This window comes from Porites lutea, chromosome 5 (genome assembly GCF_958299795.1).
Source record: "Porites lutea chromosome 5, jaPorLute2.1, whole genome shotgun sequence".
Lineage (NCBI taxonomy): Eukaryota > Metazoa > Cnidaria > Anthozoa > Scleractinia > Poritidae > Porites > Porites lutea.
The window spans coordinates 9,106,491-9,125,070 of NC_133205.1; the positions used below are offsets into that span (position 1 = coordinate 9,106,491).

The 18,580-nt window shown below is 39.0% G+C and overlaps 2 protein-coding genes across 2 annotated transcripts; both read left to right on the forward strand.

The window, feature by feature from the left end:
* The first annotated feature begins 4,948 nt into the window (after positions 1-4,948).
* Positions 4,949-14,669, forward strand: LOC140936603 (synaptotagmin 1-like). Its single transcript, XM_073386101.1, has 6 exons — positions 4,949-5,296; positions 8,655-8,971; positions 9,904-10,051; positions 10,667-11,358; positions 11,993-12,092; positions 12,752-14,669. Exons 1-6 carry the CDS (start codon positions 5,290-5,292, stop codon positions 13,069-13,071), a joined length of 1,584 nt encoding a protein of 527 aa, XP_073242202.1. The 5' UTR covers positions 4,949-5,289; the 3' UTR covers positions 13,072-14,669.
* Positions 14,670-15,815: 1,146 nt separating this feature from the next.
* On the forward strand, positions 15,816-17,996 carry LOC140938828 (uncharacterized). Its single transcript, XM_073388356.1, has one exon. The coding sequence runs from the start codon at positions 16,425-16,427 to the stop codon at positions 17,706-17,708; it is 1,284 nt and encodes a 427-aa protein (XP_073244457.1). The 5' UTR covers positions 15,816-16,424; the 3' UTR covers positions 17,709-17,996.
* The last annotated feature ends 584 nt before the right edge of the window (positions 17,997-18,580 follow it).

Below are 18,580 nucleotides of genomic sequence, written 5' to 3' on the forward strand. Positions count from 1 at the left end.
TGCGCCTCCGAGTTCCTAGCAGTCAACTCCGGAAAATCATTATACACCCAGTGCTTTAAAAACAATTTTATCAACAGGCTCTTTTTAAAATCAGTACAAAGTAGTAATTTAATGTAAAACTTGTTTATAATGTTAATGTTAATATTTCATGCGGAATTGTTTTTTATTCTTTAACTTTCAGCTCAGTTTTTTATTGCTTTTAACTGTACGTTTTCTTAGTTTTTTCATGAATTTTCGCTTAAAACATAATTAGGACCTTAAGACATTAAAGAGGGAAGATACAAAAATAGAGGAAAAAAAGCAAAATATTGAAGTAAATATAATATAAACTTAAAATACAATCATGATATTGTGCCTCAAAATAACAAAATTCAAAATAAATATAGGATAATGAATATTTTCGAAAGCACGTAATTTGAATGTATAAGTTGGTGGACAAAAATTTCAAATATGTATATAAAAAAATAACAATGGAGGGGTGGTTGGCAATACGAAAAACAGTTACAAGTAATGGAAGAGTGGTAATTGTAACACAATAGATCTTCCAAGAAAATGTTCAGTTGATGTTAGGAGGAGTAAGAAAAACAGACTACTTCTTTTAGACTTAAGGGAGAGAGGGGAAGATTTTTAAAGAGATTTGGATGTTGGCAAAGAGGAAGCGGTAGAAACCCCACAGGTCGGAACTAAGATCATTACGAAAAGTTTATCAGCAGTTTTCTGACAGTCGTCCACTGTGCGCTTATCACAGCCTCGTCCGCCAGGGTCCTCTCGTTTTCCAATATGGCTTCTTTTAAAAGATCTTAAAAGGCTCGGAGCCATTCCTGTAATTGACGGCTAGAGGAGATTTAGAGAAGGGGTCTTCTTTCATGTCGCCGCCATATTGGAAAACGAGGAGACCCTGGGGACGAGGTTTCTTTTTTCAGGCACCGACGGGCACCATAAGATCATAAAGAAAGAATTTAAGACGATCCAAAGGTCCACGTGAACTACAGAGGCGGGGGGGGGGGGGGGTTAAATCTATTTTTGAGGCATTTGGAAGCACTCAAATTCAGAGTACGTTAGGTGAAAAGAAGAGTCAGAAAGTTTACAATAAGCCGAGATCAAAAACGGGAATTTCAGTTCAAAATTTTCAACTGTATAATCTTTACAAACGATAAACTGTTTCTTTTTGGCGTGGCTGATTCGCCAACCTGTCCTCTCTGCCAAACTGAAGTTGAATCCATCGAGCATTTACTCTCGACTTTTCCTGTAAAGTATCATCCGATTTTTCATTGGAAGCGTGTCTTGTCCTGAAACGAGGGCTGCCAGTTTATGAAATCTTTGCTGAAAACATTACAGAAGAAGATGTCATTTTTGGTAAGTTCGCTGTTGGAGAAGATTTTCTCTCGTTTAATCACATTTTGCTTTTGGGTAAGTTTAATATTTATTCTCAGAAATGCTAGAATTCTATTTCTTCTCTTCAGGGTTTCATATCCAGGACAAGGCGTATCAAAGGCGTATTTATAATATCGAACTCTAGATTCCTGGGAAAAGAGAAAAATTAGACAATCGCTTTAAAAAGTAGGAAAAATTAATTAACGTCGTTTCCAATAAGTGATGTTAAGATTATTTTCCGATTGTTTGTGTTAAGTTTAAAGTGTAGTGAGTGTCATGAGTGAGTGTATAGAAGGTTATAAACGGGGACACTGTATTGCTGTATTAGCTTTTGTGTGTGTTTGATTTTGAAGCCTGCGTAGCTGGCGGGATTCTTGTGCCCGGGAAACTTTTTTGGCGGCGGAGCTGCCATGAGAAATGAACGGCTTCGCCGCGAGGGAAAATCCTAATTGACTTCAAATTGACTTGTATACCCACCCCAGTCCCGGCTCCGCCGTCGAAACAATACAGCACTCCCACACTTATCCCGCCAGCTAGGCAGGCTATTTATTTTGTACTTATCGTCGGGTAGCCTGAGAAAACAAACGACATCTCGCGACGCTACTGGTGGTTTCCCCGCGAAAAAACGTCTTCGCGGGGAAACCACCTGTAGCGTCGCGAAATGTCGTCTGTTTTCTCAGGCTAATTGTCACAGTAATATGTAAGCGTGATTTTCTTTTTATCTTTTTTTCTCCCCTTACTTTTATTTTGTATGTAAACTTAAGTAATTCTTTGATAAAATATTAACAAAAAAAAAATACAGGCCGGGATGTAATTCTAGTGAGGATAAGGAAATAGACGCCTAAGAGAAGTCGCCGGAATAAATGGCTGCAGCTGGCTGATATATATGCCCAGCACGCTTCTGGAGACGAAGGAGTCGTAACAGGAGATGGTGGCAGCAACCCCAGACAGCAGGGGCCCAGTTGTTTGAAGGCCGATTAGCGCCTAACCTGGGGTTAAATTTAACCCGGGCTTTTTTTTCTTGTGTTCAAAAGCATTTTCTCGGATAATTTCCTCTGTTATTTTTAGAGCTTCCAATCATCAACTTGTAGACAAAAAGAATTAAAACTGAAATGCTTTTTAAGCCTTCAAATCTGAATTCAAATCTCCCACTAACCCTGGGTTATCTTAACCCAGCTTTGAACAACTCGGCCCAGAACAATAAATAAATTAGTTGTGAACCGAGTTATAAAATCGTAAAGAAGAGTTGAAATTAAGGTAAGGTTTGGTACGATGAGTGAGAGAAGCAGAGGCGATATGTGGTGCTCCTACGATAGGCCATTGTCTAAAAGAACTACGTTAAGAAATTTGGCAAAGTCCACTTGTTCAATAGATCTATAATCAATTTGGACCGATGCACTTCCAGCTGGAACTGTGTTTCTCTACATGTAGAGTCGTTATATTGCATTTTGAAGGTAGAGATTGAATTAGTTTTGGTTGTGTTGAGAGACATTCGGTTCAGGTAGATACAGTCCTAACAAAAGGGGGTGGAGACACATTGGCCTACACGATTAGATTGACGGAAAACCTGAGTACGAGAGTATAAAATTCGCGTGAGCTGTGGCATGGGTGCTGTGTTGCCTAGTCAATAGGCCTCGCTATTCTACGTAAACAATACGTCTCTGGTCACGTGGACCGAAGTGAAGCCTGGGAAAACGCCGTGCATGACTAAGCAAATTTGAGCACTGAAACGACAACGAAAACCCTCTTCAGTATCTCGCTATGCCAGGTCTACATTTAACTGACGTTTTGGCGCCAAAACTGAAAGCGCCACCAGGAGATATAAAGAGGTTTCAATGGTTTTGTGTTTTGTGGCGTATGCTATTGAATTCTAATCCTTATAATTGGCCCTAGTGGGAATAAGCGAAAAGAAAAGTACTCTCTTTTTTCTCATGCTTTCTTAACGCTGGTTCCAATTCACTAAGACCCTGAAACATGTGGCCAATCATGGACCATTGTTTATCGCATGTGCAAACTTTCTTCATTCTCTTAATTTTTGTATATTGCTCTGCACGTGTAAATTAATATATAGCTAAAGATCATTATTGAGTATCATTTTAATAATCGTAAGTACATTTTTATCTCAACGGAGTCGTGATTGAAAACGTACGATTCAGTCAGATAAGACAGCTAATGACGTTGTCAGGTCGTGTTCGCGATCTCTTCATATTTTAAATTTGATTGATTATTAATAAAATCAACATGTCACGGATAATGCTTGTATCTGCCCCCATGTAGAACCCTATTTGGACATTTAATCTGAACTGATACACGTGTGTGTGCTGGTATTTATTTTGGAAAGAGCTTTTGCGATCCCTGATAACAAAAAAATTATAGCCGTCTTTGTTTTTTCTTCTTTTCTGGAGAATGGAGGTCACGCTTAACTGTACTTATCCTGAAGAATGCCAAAGAAGATGCACAACAGCTGCAATCTTTATTTCCTTATATCTTAAGCGGAAAGATATTACGGAGAGAAAATACGTATACCCTGCTAGCAAGGATTCTATAACAGCATACAGTGCTGAATTGTAGTGAAGATTATTTTTGGTCTTTTATTTACTGGGGAAGTGGGGCAAATATTCTTTTGCGATCAGCAAACAAGATCAAAAGAAAAATTTCCTTAACTATTTTAGCAGTCAAATTAAACAAACCGGAAAACCAACAAACATCTCATACTCAAGTACTCTTAAAAATCTGTAATTTGATTCTATGATCTAGCTCGCTCAAAACCTTTCCAGTCCCACAGTCAATTCTCGAAACTTCATTTTGGGTAGTTTTATAGCCGTCGAGTCTGTGGATGAAGTTTTTTTTTCATGGCTCAATATTTCATAAATGAAAATTTGATTATTTATTCGTTTAATTTCTAATCACTGGCCCTCTTTCTCAACATATGGCACGGCCTCGTAACTTCCACAGAATAAGTTTGAAGATAAAATTGCACAATACAGCAAAATGCCCAGTCTGTGCAGGTTCTAAAGATTCCTCACTTCACTGAATGATTAAATCGCTTTGCAAGAGACACTTGTCAGAGTCTGAGTAAACTGGAAATAAACACATTTTTTCTATCAGTTGCTTCATTATTTTTAAGTTAACATACTTAACATTTTTAATGAGGGATTTGAATAAGTTTGGAAAAGTTCTGTTTCTTAATAATTGTCAAATCATAAATTTAATTGTGTTACTGACTTCCGGAACTAACTACGACTAGGACTGTGTTATAGTGGTCTGTTATGTCGCTACAGACGTGCTAACTTGCTTGTTTTCGGTGTGCATTGTATTTTGTTTTCCATCTGTTTGGCAACATGAACATGTCCTGATCTTGGTATCCCAGTCATAAATATATCAGTATATCTTGTTTTAATTTGAAGAACACAAAGATCTCCCCGGGATCTCCCTAAAATAAACAACCTATTCCTGAAGTGCTGAAAGAAAGGTCGAGGTTATTTCTGAGCGAATCCACGCGTTTGACATTCTTCTTACGCCCTGTAACTGGAGCCTTTTAGCTTAAACGGAAATTTGCAGAGCAATATTTAGATGACAGTTGACAAGTAGTCGTATGAACCGAGTAGTCATGCATACTCAAAGCGGTATGGACGGACTGATAAAACAGTGAAGACGCTGAACGACGAAGGCCTCTTATCATTTGTAACCGTCCGTGCATGTTTGGGGAATCTGACATTGCAGCAGTAGAAGTGTCTTACGAGATCGAGAAAGGGAGAAACTCCAAGCTCGAGACGGTGACCGTTTCTCTTTCAGAGAACAATACCTTTGCCCCGTTAAAGGAGAACGGCACGAATGTCCAGTTTGGTAACAACGCGAAATGTTTATCGGCACCTTGGTTAGACAGTTGTGGAAGGATTACAAAACCGCTTTAAAATGAAAGGTATTTTGCGATACACGTTTTTCCAGTAGTAATTACAATTTTGATTTTAACCAGGAGCGGTGTCTAATTTGATGAACAAGTAGTAAGGATTAACCCGATTTCTTAAATTTCAGGTTGCTAACAAATAGTTTTAGCGTTTTAATAATTATATAACCCACTTGCAACTTCTTTGTTATTTTTTTCACTCCTATGTTAGGTGGGGAGGTTTGAAGCTCTCAAAAAATGAGATTCCGTTGAAAAACGCTAGATCATAAAAGGTCATATTGGATCATTCTTATAATAAACGACCTTTCTATGTGATTTTGAGGATCATAAGCCCGCCAAAATTTTGTAACTTCATTTCTAGCGGATACGATAAATATACACTAAAAGTAAAACCTCGTTGGACACTAGAAATACCGACTGCTTCCCTATCACAACTTCAGTCTATATTCTACAAGTAACACGCATATTTGATCGATATGTCCGATATTCAAATACCACAACTGTTGATTGGTCCACCGACGAAGAAAATGATTGGAAATTCTTTTTGAGTGTAGAGCCATTTTTACACGCTTAGACCCATATGTTATTTCTAATAACTTGGAGTCTACCGTAATAGTCAACATTAGGCTGTTACACAGCCGAGAAACTGTAATGACTCCTTTAATGTGTCTGAAACACTGTTCTGACACTCGAAGATCATTTAACATTTTTTGTTTATTCATTCCTCTCACTTACCACTTTAACGATACTTCTAGAAAACAAGGAAGCTGAAATCTTCACTTGTTTTTCAAACCTACCAAGAAAGGTTGTTTTAAGAGCTCAGTCACGTTGTTTTCGTGACCGGTGAACCAGTTTAAGCAAAACGGCATGTAAATAAACTTAAACAAACAATCCTCATCTTCATGTAAACACAGACTCGAGGAAATTTTGGTTGATTTCTTTCCCAAACACCATTGTTTGAAGAAGAACCGACCGGCACAGGTCTTAGAGACTTTCTACTGCAAAGAAAACGTTCCCTTTCTCAATTTTAAAGCTCTAAAGGAGAGCTTACGAGACAGCATTTCGTTAAATTAAAGTTATCTCGTCTGTAGTCAGTTGGTTTTTTCGTGATTCATATGCTTAAATCCTTTTTCTTGAATCTCACCCCTCTGTCCTTTGGCGTGACTATTTTGAATAAGACCTTTCTTTTAGTAATTTCACATTGTTCATTTTGTTTTTAGGAACTGAAAAAAAATTAAATTTTTTTTGTAGAATTTGGTCATGAGGCCATAAGGAGTGATAGGATTGATAAACCCAAAATTCAATTTTAAATTCCTATTCAATCGATTTTTGAGCACTTGCAAGGATATGATGAAGAATGAATCCTCTTGATACAGATGCTGTGAGAAGATTGTTTGAATAACGCTTTGTTATAATACAGGGGCACCCAACGACTGTTTTCTGAAAAGTATCTGTTCGAAGAAGCAAAGATTACGTAGAATATTCTATAGCTTGAGGACGGCTAAAAATTTCTAAATGACCATTCAATTCATGTACGAATTTCGAAGCTTACCTGATAAATTCCCTACGATTTTCTGAAATTTAATTTTTCACATTTCACTCCCCAGTTTAAGTTATATTTCGAAAAAAAAAAGGAAACTTAAAATTTTCGGATTCAAACATTTGATGGAGAGAGGAATCAGAAAAATGCTAACCTTCATAAAGCTTTAAATAGCATCTAAAATTTTCGGGAAAATAATAATGAAGCCCTTGTAATTTCGAAAAGACTCAAGTTACCCTAGGATGACCGAACAGTTCCAAACTTTACAGCGCCGCTTAAAATGCATTTGTAGTGATCTAAAAGTACTCTGGACAGCCTAAAAAGTGTTTCAATGTATTTAGGAGGAAACAGACGTTCGGTGACCCTGATTGAATAGCGCTGGAGATATAAGAAAAGAATTTGATTTGCCCATTGATTTTGGAGACTTAGAGAAAACCTGTAGCCTCCGAGGAAAAAGCTGTTTAGGCGATCCCTGGGCTTGACCTCCCTTACCCCCCGATCCCCACCCCCCTCCCCCTTTCACAGGCAGGGAAGCAAGAAGATTGCAGAAAGAGAGAGCTCACAGGCTAAGAGAAACAATCGTGGTTTTTTTACTTATCACAGAGTTTAGACATGTTCAAGAAAATGCATGATGAAATCGATCCGTAAACATAAATAGAGAGAAACGAGGTGGGACTGAATTACAAAGGAAGGACAGTGTAGATAAAGCGAAAGAGGGAACCAAGAATCTCGTAATGTTTTCATTTACTTCTCTAAACCACTATTTTAAGGGTAGTCTAAGCATGTTATAACCCGTCAGATAGCCAAGTTTTACTGTGCGGTTTCTCATATCGTTTCAGCTCTTGCGACATGTATTTTGTGACCTGTGATCTCTTTTTAGCTTCAGCGGAACAGAAAACTTAGCCAAAGTCCTTGTTACCGTGCTTGATCAAGTTACATTGTACTAAGATAACTAAATTTCCGTAACACTCCTTTGATGCCAAAACAATCAAAAGGCATGATAAAAAAAGAAAAAAAAAGAAAAGAAAGAAATACCATCGTTCCAAAGGGATGGAGAGTCGAGACAGGACATTTATAACCGGTCTGCAGACTTGGCCTCTGAAGAAAATCAGCAAAATCAAAACATGCACGATGTCTACCATTTCAAAACACGTAATCTGAGCAAGAAAATCGGCGTGAGATCATGCACTTGCAGGTCGGGAGCTATTATTCCTGATTATGACTTCTGTTTCCGGGTTTTGTCGGCCAATCATCATACGCCGCGATAACTGGAAATGTTCCCATCTAGACAGTTCTGATAGATTGAACTTCCTAAGGTCAACGATTGTCTCTACAAACCACACAACTGTGATCATCCTCGTCAAGATACGTAGTTGCAACGCAAAGGCTTTTGGGAGGAAGTTCCAATTTTCCTCGATCCTCGCTGTGAAGATGACACGTTGACTGCAGGGGCCTGAAATGGTGGCAAGCAGAAAAGATAGCGAAAATAGAGCCGGCCAATGGTAGTATTGCGATGGATACAAGAGACTGCGGTTGTCGTGGTTTGAACTTTTCTTCCTGCTTTCTTCTGGCTCAGTATTTCCTTTCCTGCCCAACAAATTAAGCAGCATCCTTTACGTAATTAGTAGAAAGGGCCAGAATAGAGGGAACAGGGTGCCACAGGGTTATGCTTTTCATTTAATTCCTCATATAATCGTGAGCACGGTTCATGTCATCTCAGGCATTTCGAGACCTCTGGAGCCAGGGTATGAGTGCACTAAGTGGAAGATGCAGCAAGTTGTGGGTTATCGATTCCCTAATTGTTTCTTTTCCTATTTCATTTCTTGTTACCAGGAACTTTAGCCCTCGTGATATCAGTTGGTGTAGGAGCCGCAGTCCTTAGCGCTGTGTTAGCAGTATTCTTGGTCAAGTGCTACTTGAACTGGAAAAGACAAAGTAGAAAGAAGAAGCAGCAGTCGAGTTCGACCGCCGATGGAACTGTTCAACAGTTGGTCTTATCCTCACAGCCAGTTGACTTTGTCCCTCTCTTGATTCAAGATCAACTGGAAGAGGAAGAAAATGAAATTGAGGGTCCTGCAAGTGCCTTTGTAAGCGGAACATCAAGCGAAGATATTAATTTCAATCAGAAAACCAGTCAGGCTGACGAAAAGGTGTGAAATACCCTTTCAATGGTAGCTTTTTGCAAGGTGTTGCAGACGGTTGCAGTCATCAAATTGCGCAATAATACATGTATATTTAGATTTATCCAGAGCTAAAAGCGAAGCTTCCGAGTCTTCCGTTTATGCATTTTAAATTTACCACAGACAATGGACTTTAAACTTTTGAAAAGGCCACTAATCTATACTTAAACTCCAAAAACCACGCGACCTCGATGAGTTGGCCCCTGAGCCCGCGATAAGGTCATGCGACACTGGTCAGCGGATACCCTTTTTTGACACCTGTCAATTACCATAATATGACTATTATCAAGTTAAACACCGGTTACAGGTTCCCACACTAGCTTTGGATTGGCCTGTGGTGCAAAGATTGAACAGACACTGAGCAATACCCACACCACACATAACTCATAAGCAAACCAACAATGCATGGTTTCCGAAACACCAAGAAATACCCCTGATAATGGTGTCATAGGTTCACGCAAATGAGCCATCCTTACCAGTGGGTGGGTGGAAGCTGGGGAGGGGGGAGGGAAACGCGCTGATCACAACCTCAAAACAGAATTGGGCTTATCCACATTTTCATTCATATTTGTCTACAATCGTTTGTTTAACACAAAGTTCTTGGCTGCCATCTTGTAAAAAAGGTCATATCAAAAGGGTGATTTTCAAGTTTGCATGTCAAAGTTAAGGCCCCAGTTTTACAAAAAGTGGATAACGCAATCAGTTGAACAACCCTACTACTTAAACGCTGGATAATGATCTTTCCGTGGACATCGCTATCCATCGTTTGAACAACCGGAGCTTGTTCCAACTCAGAAATCTCTTCGGGTATAGATAAATAGTGTAACGAATTGAGTTCGGTATGTCTAAGTTGCAAACTTCAGGAACGTTTTTTTTTTCTCTTCTTTGTCTTCTCGGTTAAGGAGAAGAAAGTTGTACATCCTCCTCTTCTGAGATTAGACACCGCTTCAAGTATCCTGGACAAATACAGTCGGAAGTTGAAGAAGCCAACAGAAACCGGAACAAGAGGGGAGTCTTTGTTTTTTGATGACAGTGATAGTTGTAAAAGTGGTAAGACTAGAACAGTGATGTCTATCTAGTTTGAATTTGCTAAGTAGTAAAGGTCAAGTTTCTATAGCCTGGGATCAGGCTCGTTCGTGGGGAAAAGGCGCGGATAACCGAAATAACGGGGCGGCGAGCGCAAAGAAAGAGGCGAACTAAAAATCGGGTTACTGAGAAGGATAAAGGCGCTAAAAGAGGCGCCTCCTTTTTCCTCTTCCCGGCAAGCACTGGGGACAATGTTGCCTCCCCAGTTCTCCGCTCTGCTTGCGTCCCTCGCCGATTTTTTCGTGATGTTTATCAGACACGTTATACGCCTTTTTTACCCACCAAGAAACCTGATCCAGAGCTTAGTTACAAGAACATAACGTGCAACCATCAGAAAGGCTTAAGTGATAAGCTATAAAGTACGCTCAGTTGTAGGTGCTAGGCTAGCCCCAGTTTACTACTTTCACCAAAAAATTACTGGATCCACCCTTAGTAAAATACCGGTTAGACTCTCTTTTGATAACAGGCACTGAACATAAAAAGCGTTTTCTTAAAAAATAAAATTAGAAAAATCTCGTAATTCAAACAAGATTATTTCTTCGTAAAATATTTTTTTAATTTATGTCTCTTTATTGACAGAATCCTTAGGTGTAAAGAGGAAGAAAAAGACCTCTTTTGATGGTTCTTCTTTTTCACAGCGTCCCGGGGTGGGAAGTATCAAACGAATTCCATTTCGTCGCCGCCTTAGTTCGGACAGTACAAAGAGTTTATCACGTGAGTCGCTGATTAGCGAAGGGCCTGACCACACCCCACATATGATGAGTTCAGTTGTGTCTACCGTTGATACAAAAGCACCACGATCCAGATTAAAGCGACCACGAGTAAATGAAGAAACACCCAAGGGAAAACCAACCAGGAAAGTATCTCGCACTCCTGAAAAACGCGGAAATGTGAATTTCAAGGTGAACTACGTGAAAGATAAACACGCCCTGGAGGTACATTTGGTTAACGCCACAGGCCTACCAATCAAACGTAGTCAATTGTTGGATTCCTTCGCGCGCATTTCTCTCAAGACGCCGTCGAAACATCTGCGGCATCAGAGTAAGATTTATAAGAAGACCTGCAACCCGATATTTGATGAAAAGTTTATTTTCGAGAGTGTTTATTTTTCTGAATTACAGCAGGCAAATTTGAAGATCAAAATTTTGAATCGTGTGAGCGTCTCCCGATGCGAGCCGATTGGCGAAACAGCGGTGGCTTTATGCGATGAAGATGTCATGCGCGGAGAACCCCTATGTCGAGAATTAGTTGAGAAAGCTGGGAAAGGACAGGTGAGTATAGGTTGGAAATACGCTTCAAAACTCGTAAACGTCGCTACTCCAACAGGCATTTAGCATTAACATGCCTACGGAAATAAACTTTGGGTGGAATACGTTTAAGCAACAACGATTTATCTGACGCTAAAAAAATGTTTTAGACGGCAATCTACTTAAATCAGCTGAGAAAAAAATTCCTATTTCTTGAATTCTTGAGAGGTGTCACAGCTTTGTAAGCGGACGGGATCACAGTTTTTTTTCATATTTTTAATGTGTGATGAATATTTTTCTTCACATGTTATAAGAGACTATACTTATAGCTCAACGAACATTGCAATGTCTGGTCTTCATCAAAAGATAAATTGTATAAAAAGTTCTTTTCATAAGGTATCTTTGATTTAAAATGCAAAGACGCTTTCCATTATCTCACACAGTCTTCACCAGCAAAGTGATTGTCTTCAAAATTTCAAAGATTTTTTTTTAAACTTTTATTAAAGGAGTTTTCATTCTACACTAGCCAAGTCCAGACGTTAATGAATTCAGGGAGCGACATTGTGATTCCACTTTCTCAACATGCTAGTCAGTAATCTTGAAGTACGATCCATGAACCTTTCTAAATAAATTGATGCATTTTTCTTTTTGCTTTCAGTGCGCCGGAGAACTGATGGTAACTGTTTGTCACGAGGCCACCTCGTCGCACATTAAGGTCTTCATTACGAAGCTTAAGGATCTTCCAAAATCTGTAAAAAGTAAATAACTTGCCACGTCTTACACCCTTCAATTTAAATTATTGAGGGCGACCAGAGCAGCTCGCAGTCCTAATCTTCACGTTGCTATTACGCATGCGCGGCATGTATGTAGCCCGCATTCGCTTCACAACCGCATTCGCGGAATTCCACTAAGAACTAATGGAATACATAGAACGCAATCTGATCTCGCGCGTTTGGAGCCTCTATTAAGTGAAACTTACGAAAAGCAAAGCGTTGGAGCAGGAGCGTTTTCACGTGCTCGCCTGCACTCCCAAAGCTTTGGTTTAATACCACCAATGCTACTAACATTCCTAGTCTTCAAGTATTTCTCCCTTTCTAGGCGGAGTTGTTTTGGCACATGGCTCGTACAAACCGATTCGCTGTAAAATTTTTTAATCATTTAAATGAGAACTTTATTAATAACATTCTCTCCCTCTGTTACTGCTGCACATTTCTTGGTCATACGGGCAATCGCCCGGCTCTATCGCTGTGGATATTTAATGGCTGCACTTCTATTATACCATGATTTGACGTGTAACCCTTGTCAAACGAAAGCTCAAAAGAAATAGGTTGCTTGCTTTCCTTACAACCACGAAAAGATAAAGCTTCTAACGGTTATCCCTCTGATTAACCTATTCAGATCTCTCTTACTTTTCAAGGTCCCTCTATCACCGTGGAACTTACATATAAGAATGAAATTCTCCAACAACGTCAAGTCAAAGCCAAAAGGAAGACCCAGACTATAAACGAAGAATTCAGCTTTGAGGTTGCCACGAACAGTTCTTTCACACTGGACAACTTCGGTGTTCAATTCACCGTGTACCAACATGACTTCATTCGCGGTTACGAGCTTGTTGGACAAGTGAGACTTGCGATGGACGCGCCTTTGCAGACGGAAGTGAAGCACTGGACAGCGGTCGTTCTGTCTCCACACAAACCTATTGCTGAATGGCACAAGTTACATGCGCCTTTTCTTTAATTGACTGTTGACAGCGGTTGGCAGCACACCCGGATGTCTAGGAACTCAGATCAAGGAAAAAAACTGCATTGACTTGAAAGGGACTAGATGGGGATGTCTTAAGTAACATTAATTTGGAGTGAGAAAAAGCCAAAAAAGGAAACTGTTTTAAAGTTTTAGTCTCAAAGCTATCTTTAAAACACGGAATAATTTTTCACTCGTGTACTTCTGTTAAAATTTGCACTTTGATAGTCAATTTTTGAGCAAGGAGTTTGCTGTCTACTTGTTTATATTATTGTGGCGATCAGTGACATTTATATTTAGTTAATAAAAATGCCCAAAAAAATCTAACAGTAAACCTATTTAGACCTCCAATTGAAGACCGATGATATCGTCGGGAAAAATGAATTATTTTGGTTATTTTGTTTTACTATCACTAATGATTAGGCCATCGATAAAACAGTCTTTACCACGTTCCAGGAACCACTGAGGCAACTGAGATGTATCACTCCTTATTAGTTGTACCTTTTATTCGGAACGTGCGTCTCTAAAAAAATCAGGAGCCGATAATGAGAAGAATATGTTCGCCGATTTGTATCCATCTATTTTAAGTGCGGGCATTCCGAGTTTTACTAGTGTTTGCGAGACACGTATTTCTAGCTCACAAAATATTTTAAAAGATTATTAAAAGATTCGCTTCAGGTAAGGAAATCCGGATTGCGGGAAATTTTGCTCGTGGAATCAGGAATCCTGAGCTTGGAATCCAGAATTAAGCTCAAGGAATCCGGAATCCCGCTAACGAACGGAAATGAGTTTTATTTGTGTGAGATTTAAAAAAAAAAAAATCCGGAGTCACTTTGGGGACTGTGGAATCGAAAATCCAAAATTGTCTCAGCTGTCTCAATTTACTCGAGTGATGAAGGCCAAATACAAAAATAATTATACTCTCGATTATGGAGGGCTCTCCCTTACATTTTAGTAGTTAATTATTTAATAGCTTTTATTTTTCCATAAAATAGTACTTTAATAATCTTCCTTTCCAGCTGAACATATCAAGCAGTGCAGCTAGCGTTAAAGAACTAGAAAAGAAAACAAACGAAGGGAAACTGATTGGCACCAGAGAGTTTCACAAATTTATGTAGTTTATTCACATTTGTGTTTGAATTCTTGGCCGACTCATCATTGTCAATTTGATCACAATTTCATTTTAAGTTAAAAACACAACATGCTTACATAAAATATATATGCGTAATGTTTAAAAGATGTTCCAAGTAACTTAATATATAATCGGAAAAATGTGTGGTACTGAATAATTAATTAAGTAAAAAAATTCCAAGTACACATAGAGGTACCTTTTAATCTTGCTATCGGCTTGAAGATTCGTCGGTTTATTTTTGTTTGCAGCAAAGACAATAAGGGAACGGATTTTTCATCCGTAGGTTGTATGAGTGACGTACAAGGCTAAATTTTATTTATTTTACGGAGAAGTCCATATGTTTCTGAGTAGTTGTATTCCTACTCTGGAATAGGATTTACTCCTTGAAGAAATGTGATGAAAAGGTACTGTATTTACCCAAAGGAGAATACAATTATAAAAGAGCAACAATTTATGACTTGTATAGATTGTTTCATGATCTTGAAAATATAATTCGTGGAAGCAAGGAAAGCGAGCCAAAGAAAAACTGGAAATACGAAATTTGTTTAATTCAACAAACGAGAACAATGCAAATGGAGGCTGTCTCCCAGATTAGATCCCCACAGGGCAAAGTGGTTTCTTTTTCTTAACGAGGAGATTTTAGCTGCAAGCGTCTTTTCACTTATCCTGAGTGAAACGTACTAGAAATGATCGGCAAAAACGTTTGTTGTTATGTTATGGAAATGGCACGGCGGTTAATTCTTGATTTCAATTCTCTTGACATCCAATTGTCCACATATATGTAACCTATTATTTTAAGTAAAAGGAAAGGAAGAATTCTGCGCTGAGTTGAGGGCTAATTCGTCGATTATATATTAAAGAAAGAACGTTTGGTTACATTGATTACGTTGGAGTAGAGAGGTTTCGTCGGCCAACTTTAAGAGTTAGATCTGTTTATTGATAAACATGACATATCTTCAATTCTTCCTTTTAGTCATAATCTTCGTTAATATCCTTTAAATTTTCTTGACGTAATTTGAATTCTTTTCTTTACGTACATATCTGATTTGGCCTTTGTTATCTTTTATGCAGGAGATAAACAATCTTGTCTAAATTCAATTTCGATCACTGCTGATATTCAGGTAGACCGCTGATTCAAATTATTAAAGGGGTCGCGAAAATATTACTGAAACATCGCGACTCTGAAAGTTCACTTCAGTAATGAGCATGTACTCTAGACCAGCCGCTAAAATTTATGAAGCTGCAAAGAACAGGCAGAGTTGTTTTCCTTTTTAATTCCTGGTAGCTTCTGCAATTAAGATAGTTGAATGATTTTGCAAATGAAATTCATTCGATCTGAACAAAATTATGAGGCTGAGTCGATTACTTTAAAAAGTATGTCATTAAAACACCGTGGCAAATTCATTTCTTCAAAGGTAGAATCTTTCAGTTTGCCAAGTAAACCGAAAAACGATTGAATTGAAAAGTTTCGGTCACTTCAGTCCAAGAAATTTATTATGTTGATGGTTGATAAATTTAAAAGGTCGAAAACATATTAACTAAGAGGATTCCGACTTTGATTTCATTGAACTCTGGTGATCACCGCATTTTACAGACGACTTGGAAACAAATAAGAAATAAAATTCTAACCAGATAGTTTTTTTTCCAATCTTCTTAAAAAATTAATTTGAAACACCGCAAGATTGAATAGAAAAAAATATTTGTGGGTAACTTCAAGTTTACATCGCAGATTTAGAGAAGAGAATGGAATATTTACTAAATCACTTTCGTATGGGGAATGCTTTTGCGTTTTCTTTCCATTCTAGGCAATTTATGTCACAGCACGAAGCGTTTTAAACTAGCCTTAATATATTCGTCCCGCACGTCGCAAGACTTCGTTTTCCTCGTCAAGTTATGAAAAATTCATTTTCAAACAAATCCTTTGCTAGTGATCAACAAGCTTCGTTAATTTTAAATGTGGTCCTTATCGTGAAATCTATACAAAAGCAAAACAAATTTCCCTGTGCGCTAATGGTTTTTCTCCTTTTGCTTGTGTAATTGTAACAAGGCTGAATTTTCTGATACGCGTGTAATAATGACTCTTGCAACAATGGAATTTCCCAAAATTCAGTGGGAAATGTGACGAGGCAGGTGCTTATAGTGGCCTGTTCTGCATAACAATATGCACAACAATCGCAACTCGCTCGAGTAAACGACGCAATAACAGGACGCCTTTCTTATGAAGAAAGCAGTCAGCTCTGTGATTGCATTCTTGAAGAGGAAAAAGGACGATTTAACATTACCGCGGGATACAAAACCCGCTGATTCTGTGGACACTCTTGGTGAAGCTCAATCTGAACACGAAGACAGATTTTCAGTCGTTAGATTGTGCAGGCGATGTGTTTTGGTCTATGAAAACAAAACGTGGAATGAATACGTGACTCAAAGATCCATTCGCCGGTGTAACAACTCTACTGAGCTAAACTATGCAGATGTTTATTGTGGAGAAGAAAAACCCGAAATCACTCGATCGAACTATGTTTTTTCCGCAAATCTTTGCCGAGGATTTCCTGAAATAATCCGCGTTCAAAGATCAATATCTTTGACCTTGATTTTCAACCATATTTTACGATGCGCGTCGAACTTATTTTCGTTGAACCATAATTACGGGCCACACTATCCGCTTTTTATCTGGTTACAAACCTGCGAAAACGAACGAGAGGGGGAGGTCTCAAACACTTATGAAGATGACAATCAGATAGTGATAAGTTTTCCATTAGACGTGGCGTTTTTATTGTCAAACTTAAGCATTGAGCTTCCGGTTTCTGGCAAGGAAAGGAATCTGATTGTGTGGGTTATGGCGAACAAATTTCCAAGACTGGTTATAACGTTAGATATGGAAGATGACCTGGTCGATGGCTACCTCGATGATATATTCGAGGTGGCGTTTCTACACATTCCATTCTCCGTTGAAAAGCGACAACAGAAAATCGAGGCAATTTTCCGAGCTGTTGACGAGATTCTTAACATCAGCGCCAACGCTATCATGGTCAGCGGTGATTCACCCGAAAGCGCGATCACAGTGAAAGAGGTGATCATTGAGACCGCAACCGTGGTGACGTCCACGGCGGCGGAAAGCACGGCGACAGTTGGCATAGAAACAGCGGCAATGGCTTTGGGACAAGCAGCTGCTGGTATTGCTATATCAGTGCTAGTTGACATTGCGATAACCGCGGGCAGTGTTACAAGGGCAAAGTTACAGCGCGATAAAGGCTTGATTACTAACTCGCAGTTTAAATCTACTGTGAGGAGAAAGCTCTGTGATTCAGGCTGTCAATTTATAGGAGGCACTACTGGGACCATTGTAGGGCAGGTGCTCATACCAGTACCCGTCGTAGGGGCCATAGTTGGGGGTTTCTTTGGTAGCTTAATCGGTGTTGGGGTTAGTAAGGGTATTATCAAAACTTCGGAACTCATCGCAAAGGCACAAAATTCCCGAGCTAAAGCGATCACCGAAAAGTAGGTCTTCAGAGAAAATGCTGTAAGTTACCGCTTGCTGTTAATTGACCCAAAAGCAAACTCATCATCACCGAATTCGACTAAAGGAAAATTTACTCCTCCTGCAACGTTTCGATAGTTACTGATTGCTTTTCTCAAACGATACACTTGAAAACGAAGAATATAAAAATTTCTGATTGCTTCTCTGAAGTTCGCATGACGCTTTCAGATCGAAAGGTTCGTAAATTTGTATATGTCGTGGTTCAGTTTTATCCTTGATTTAATTTTTATTTTCTTTTGTTTTAAACTCATTATCATACATTACTATACCCAAAAACAACAGAAAATAAAAATTAAACCAAGGATAAAATTGAACCACAACATATACATGTTTATAGAGTGCGTGAGTTAGAATATCTTCTGCTCGAGGGCTGGCAAGATATTCCCTACTGTTACTGGGAATGCAATGAAAGACAACGAGATGTTACGCAACAATTTTTCGCTTTACTCTCCACTATATGTACTTCGCCATAAAACATAAAAATGTAAATAAATTCAATAAATAAACGTTCTCACTAAGCAAGGAGTCTAGATTTTTAATCTAGGGTGGTCCGGATACCGGCCAAGCTCCCAAGGCTCTGTTTGCATGTACAAAAGTTGTCCTGGGTGCAAGGGTCACCCGCCTACCCGAGCCACCCAGGGCGAGTTAACTTTTCATACATTTACTTTAAAAATGGCGAACCGTACGCATGAGAAACAAAACGTTCGCTCGGTTAGATGGGTGACCCGCCAAGCCGGTTCGTCCTTTTGTGATGGTAGTCACCCTCCTGGACGGGCCAGCCTTTCTCCATATAAACACTTTGGTTCGCCTTGGTCAAGGCGAAACAGTAGGAACTT

Bases quoted from the DNA above. Each gene is read 5' to 3' on its own strand.
- LOC140936603 (XM_073386101.1), top strand. The intron at 8,972-9,903 runs GTGTGAAATACC...TTCTCGGTTAAG, and splicing joins CCAGTCAGGCTGACGAAAAG to GAGAAGAAAGTTGTACATCC. The intron at 10,052-10,666 runs GTAAGACTAGAA...CTTTATTGACAG, and splicing joins CAGTGATAGTTGTAAAAGTG to AATCCTTAGGTGTAAAGAGG.
- LOC140938828 (XM_073388356.1), top strand. From the start codon at position 16,425: ATGAAGAAAGCAGTCAGCTCTGTGATTGCATTCTTGAAGAGGAAAAAG.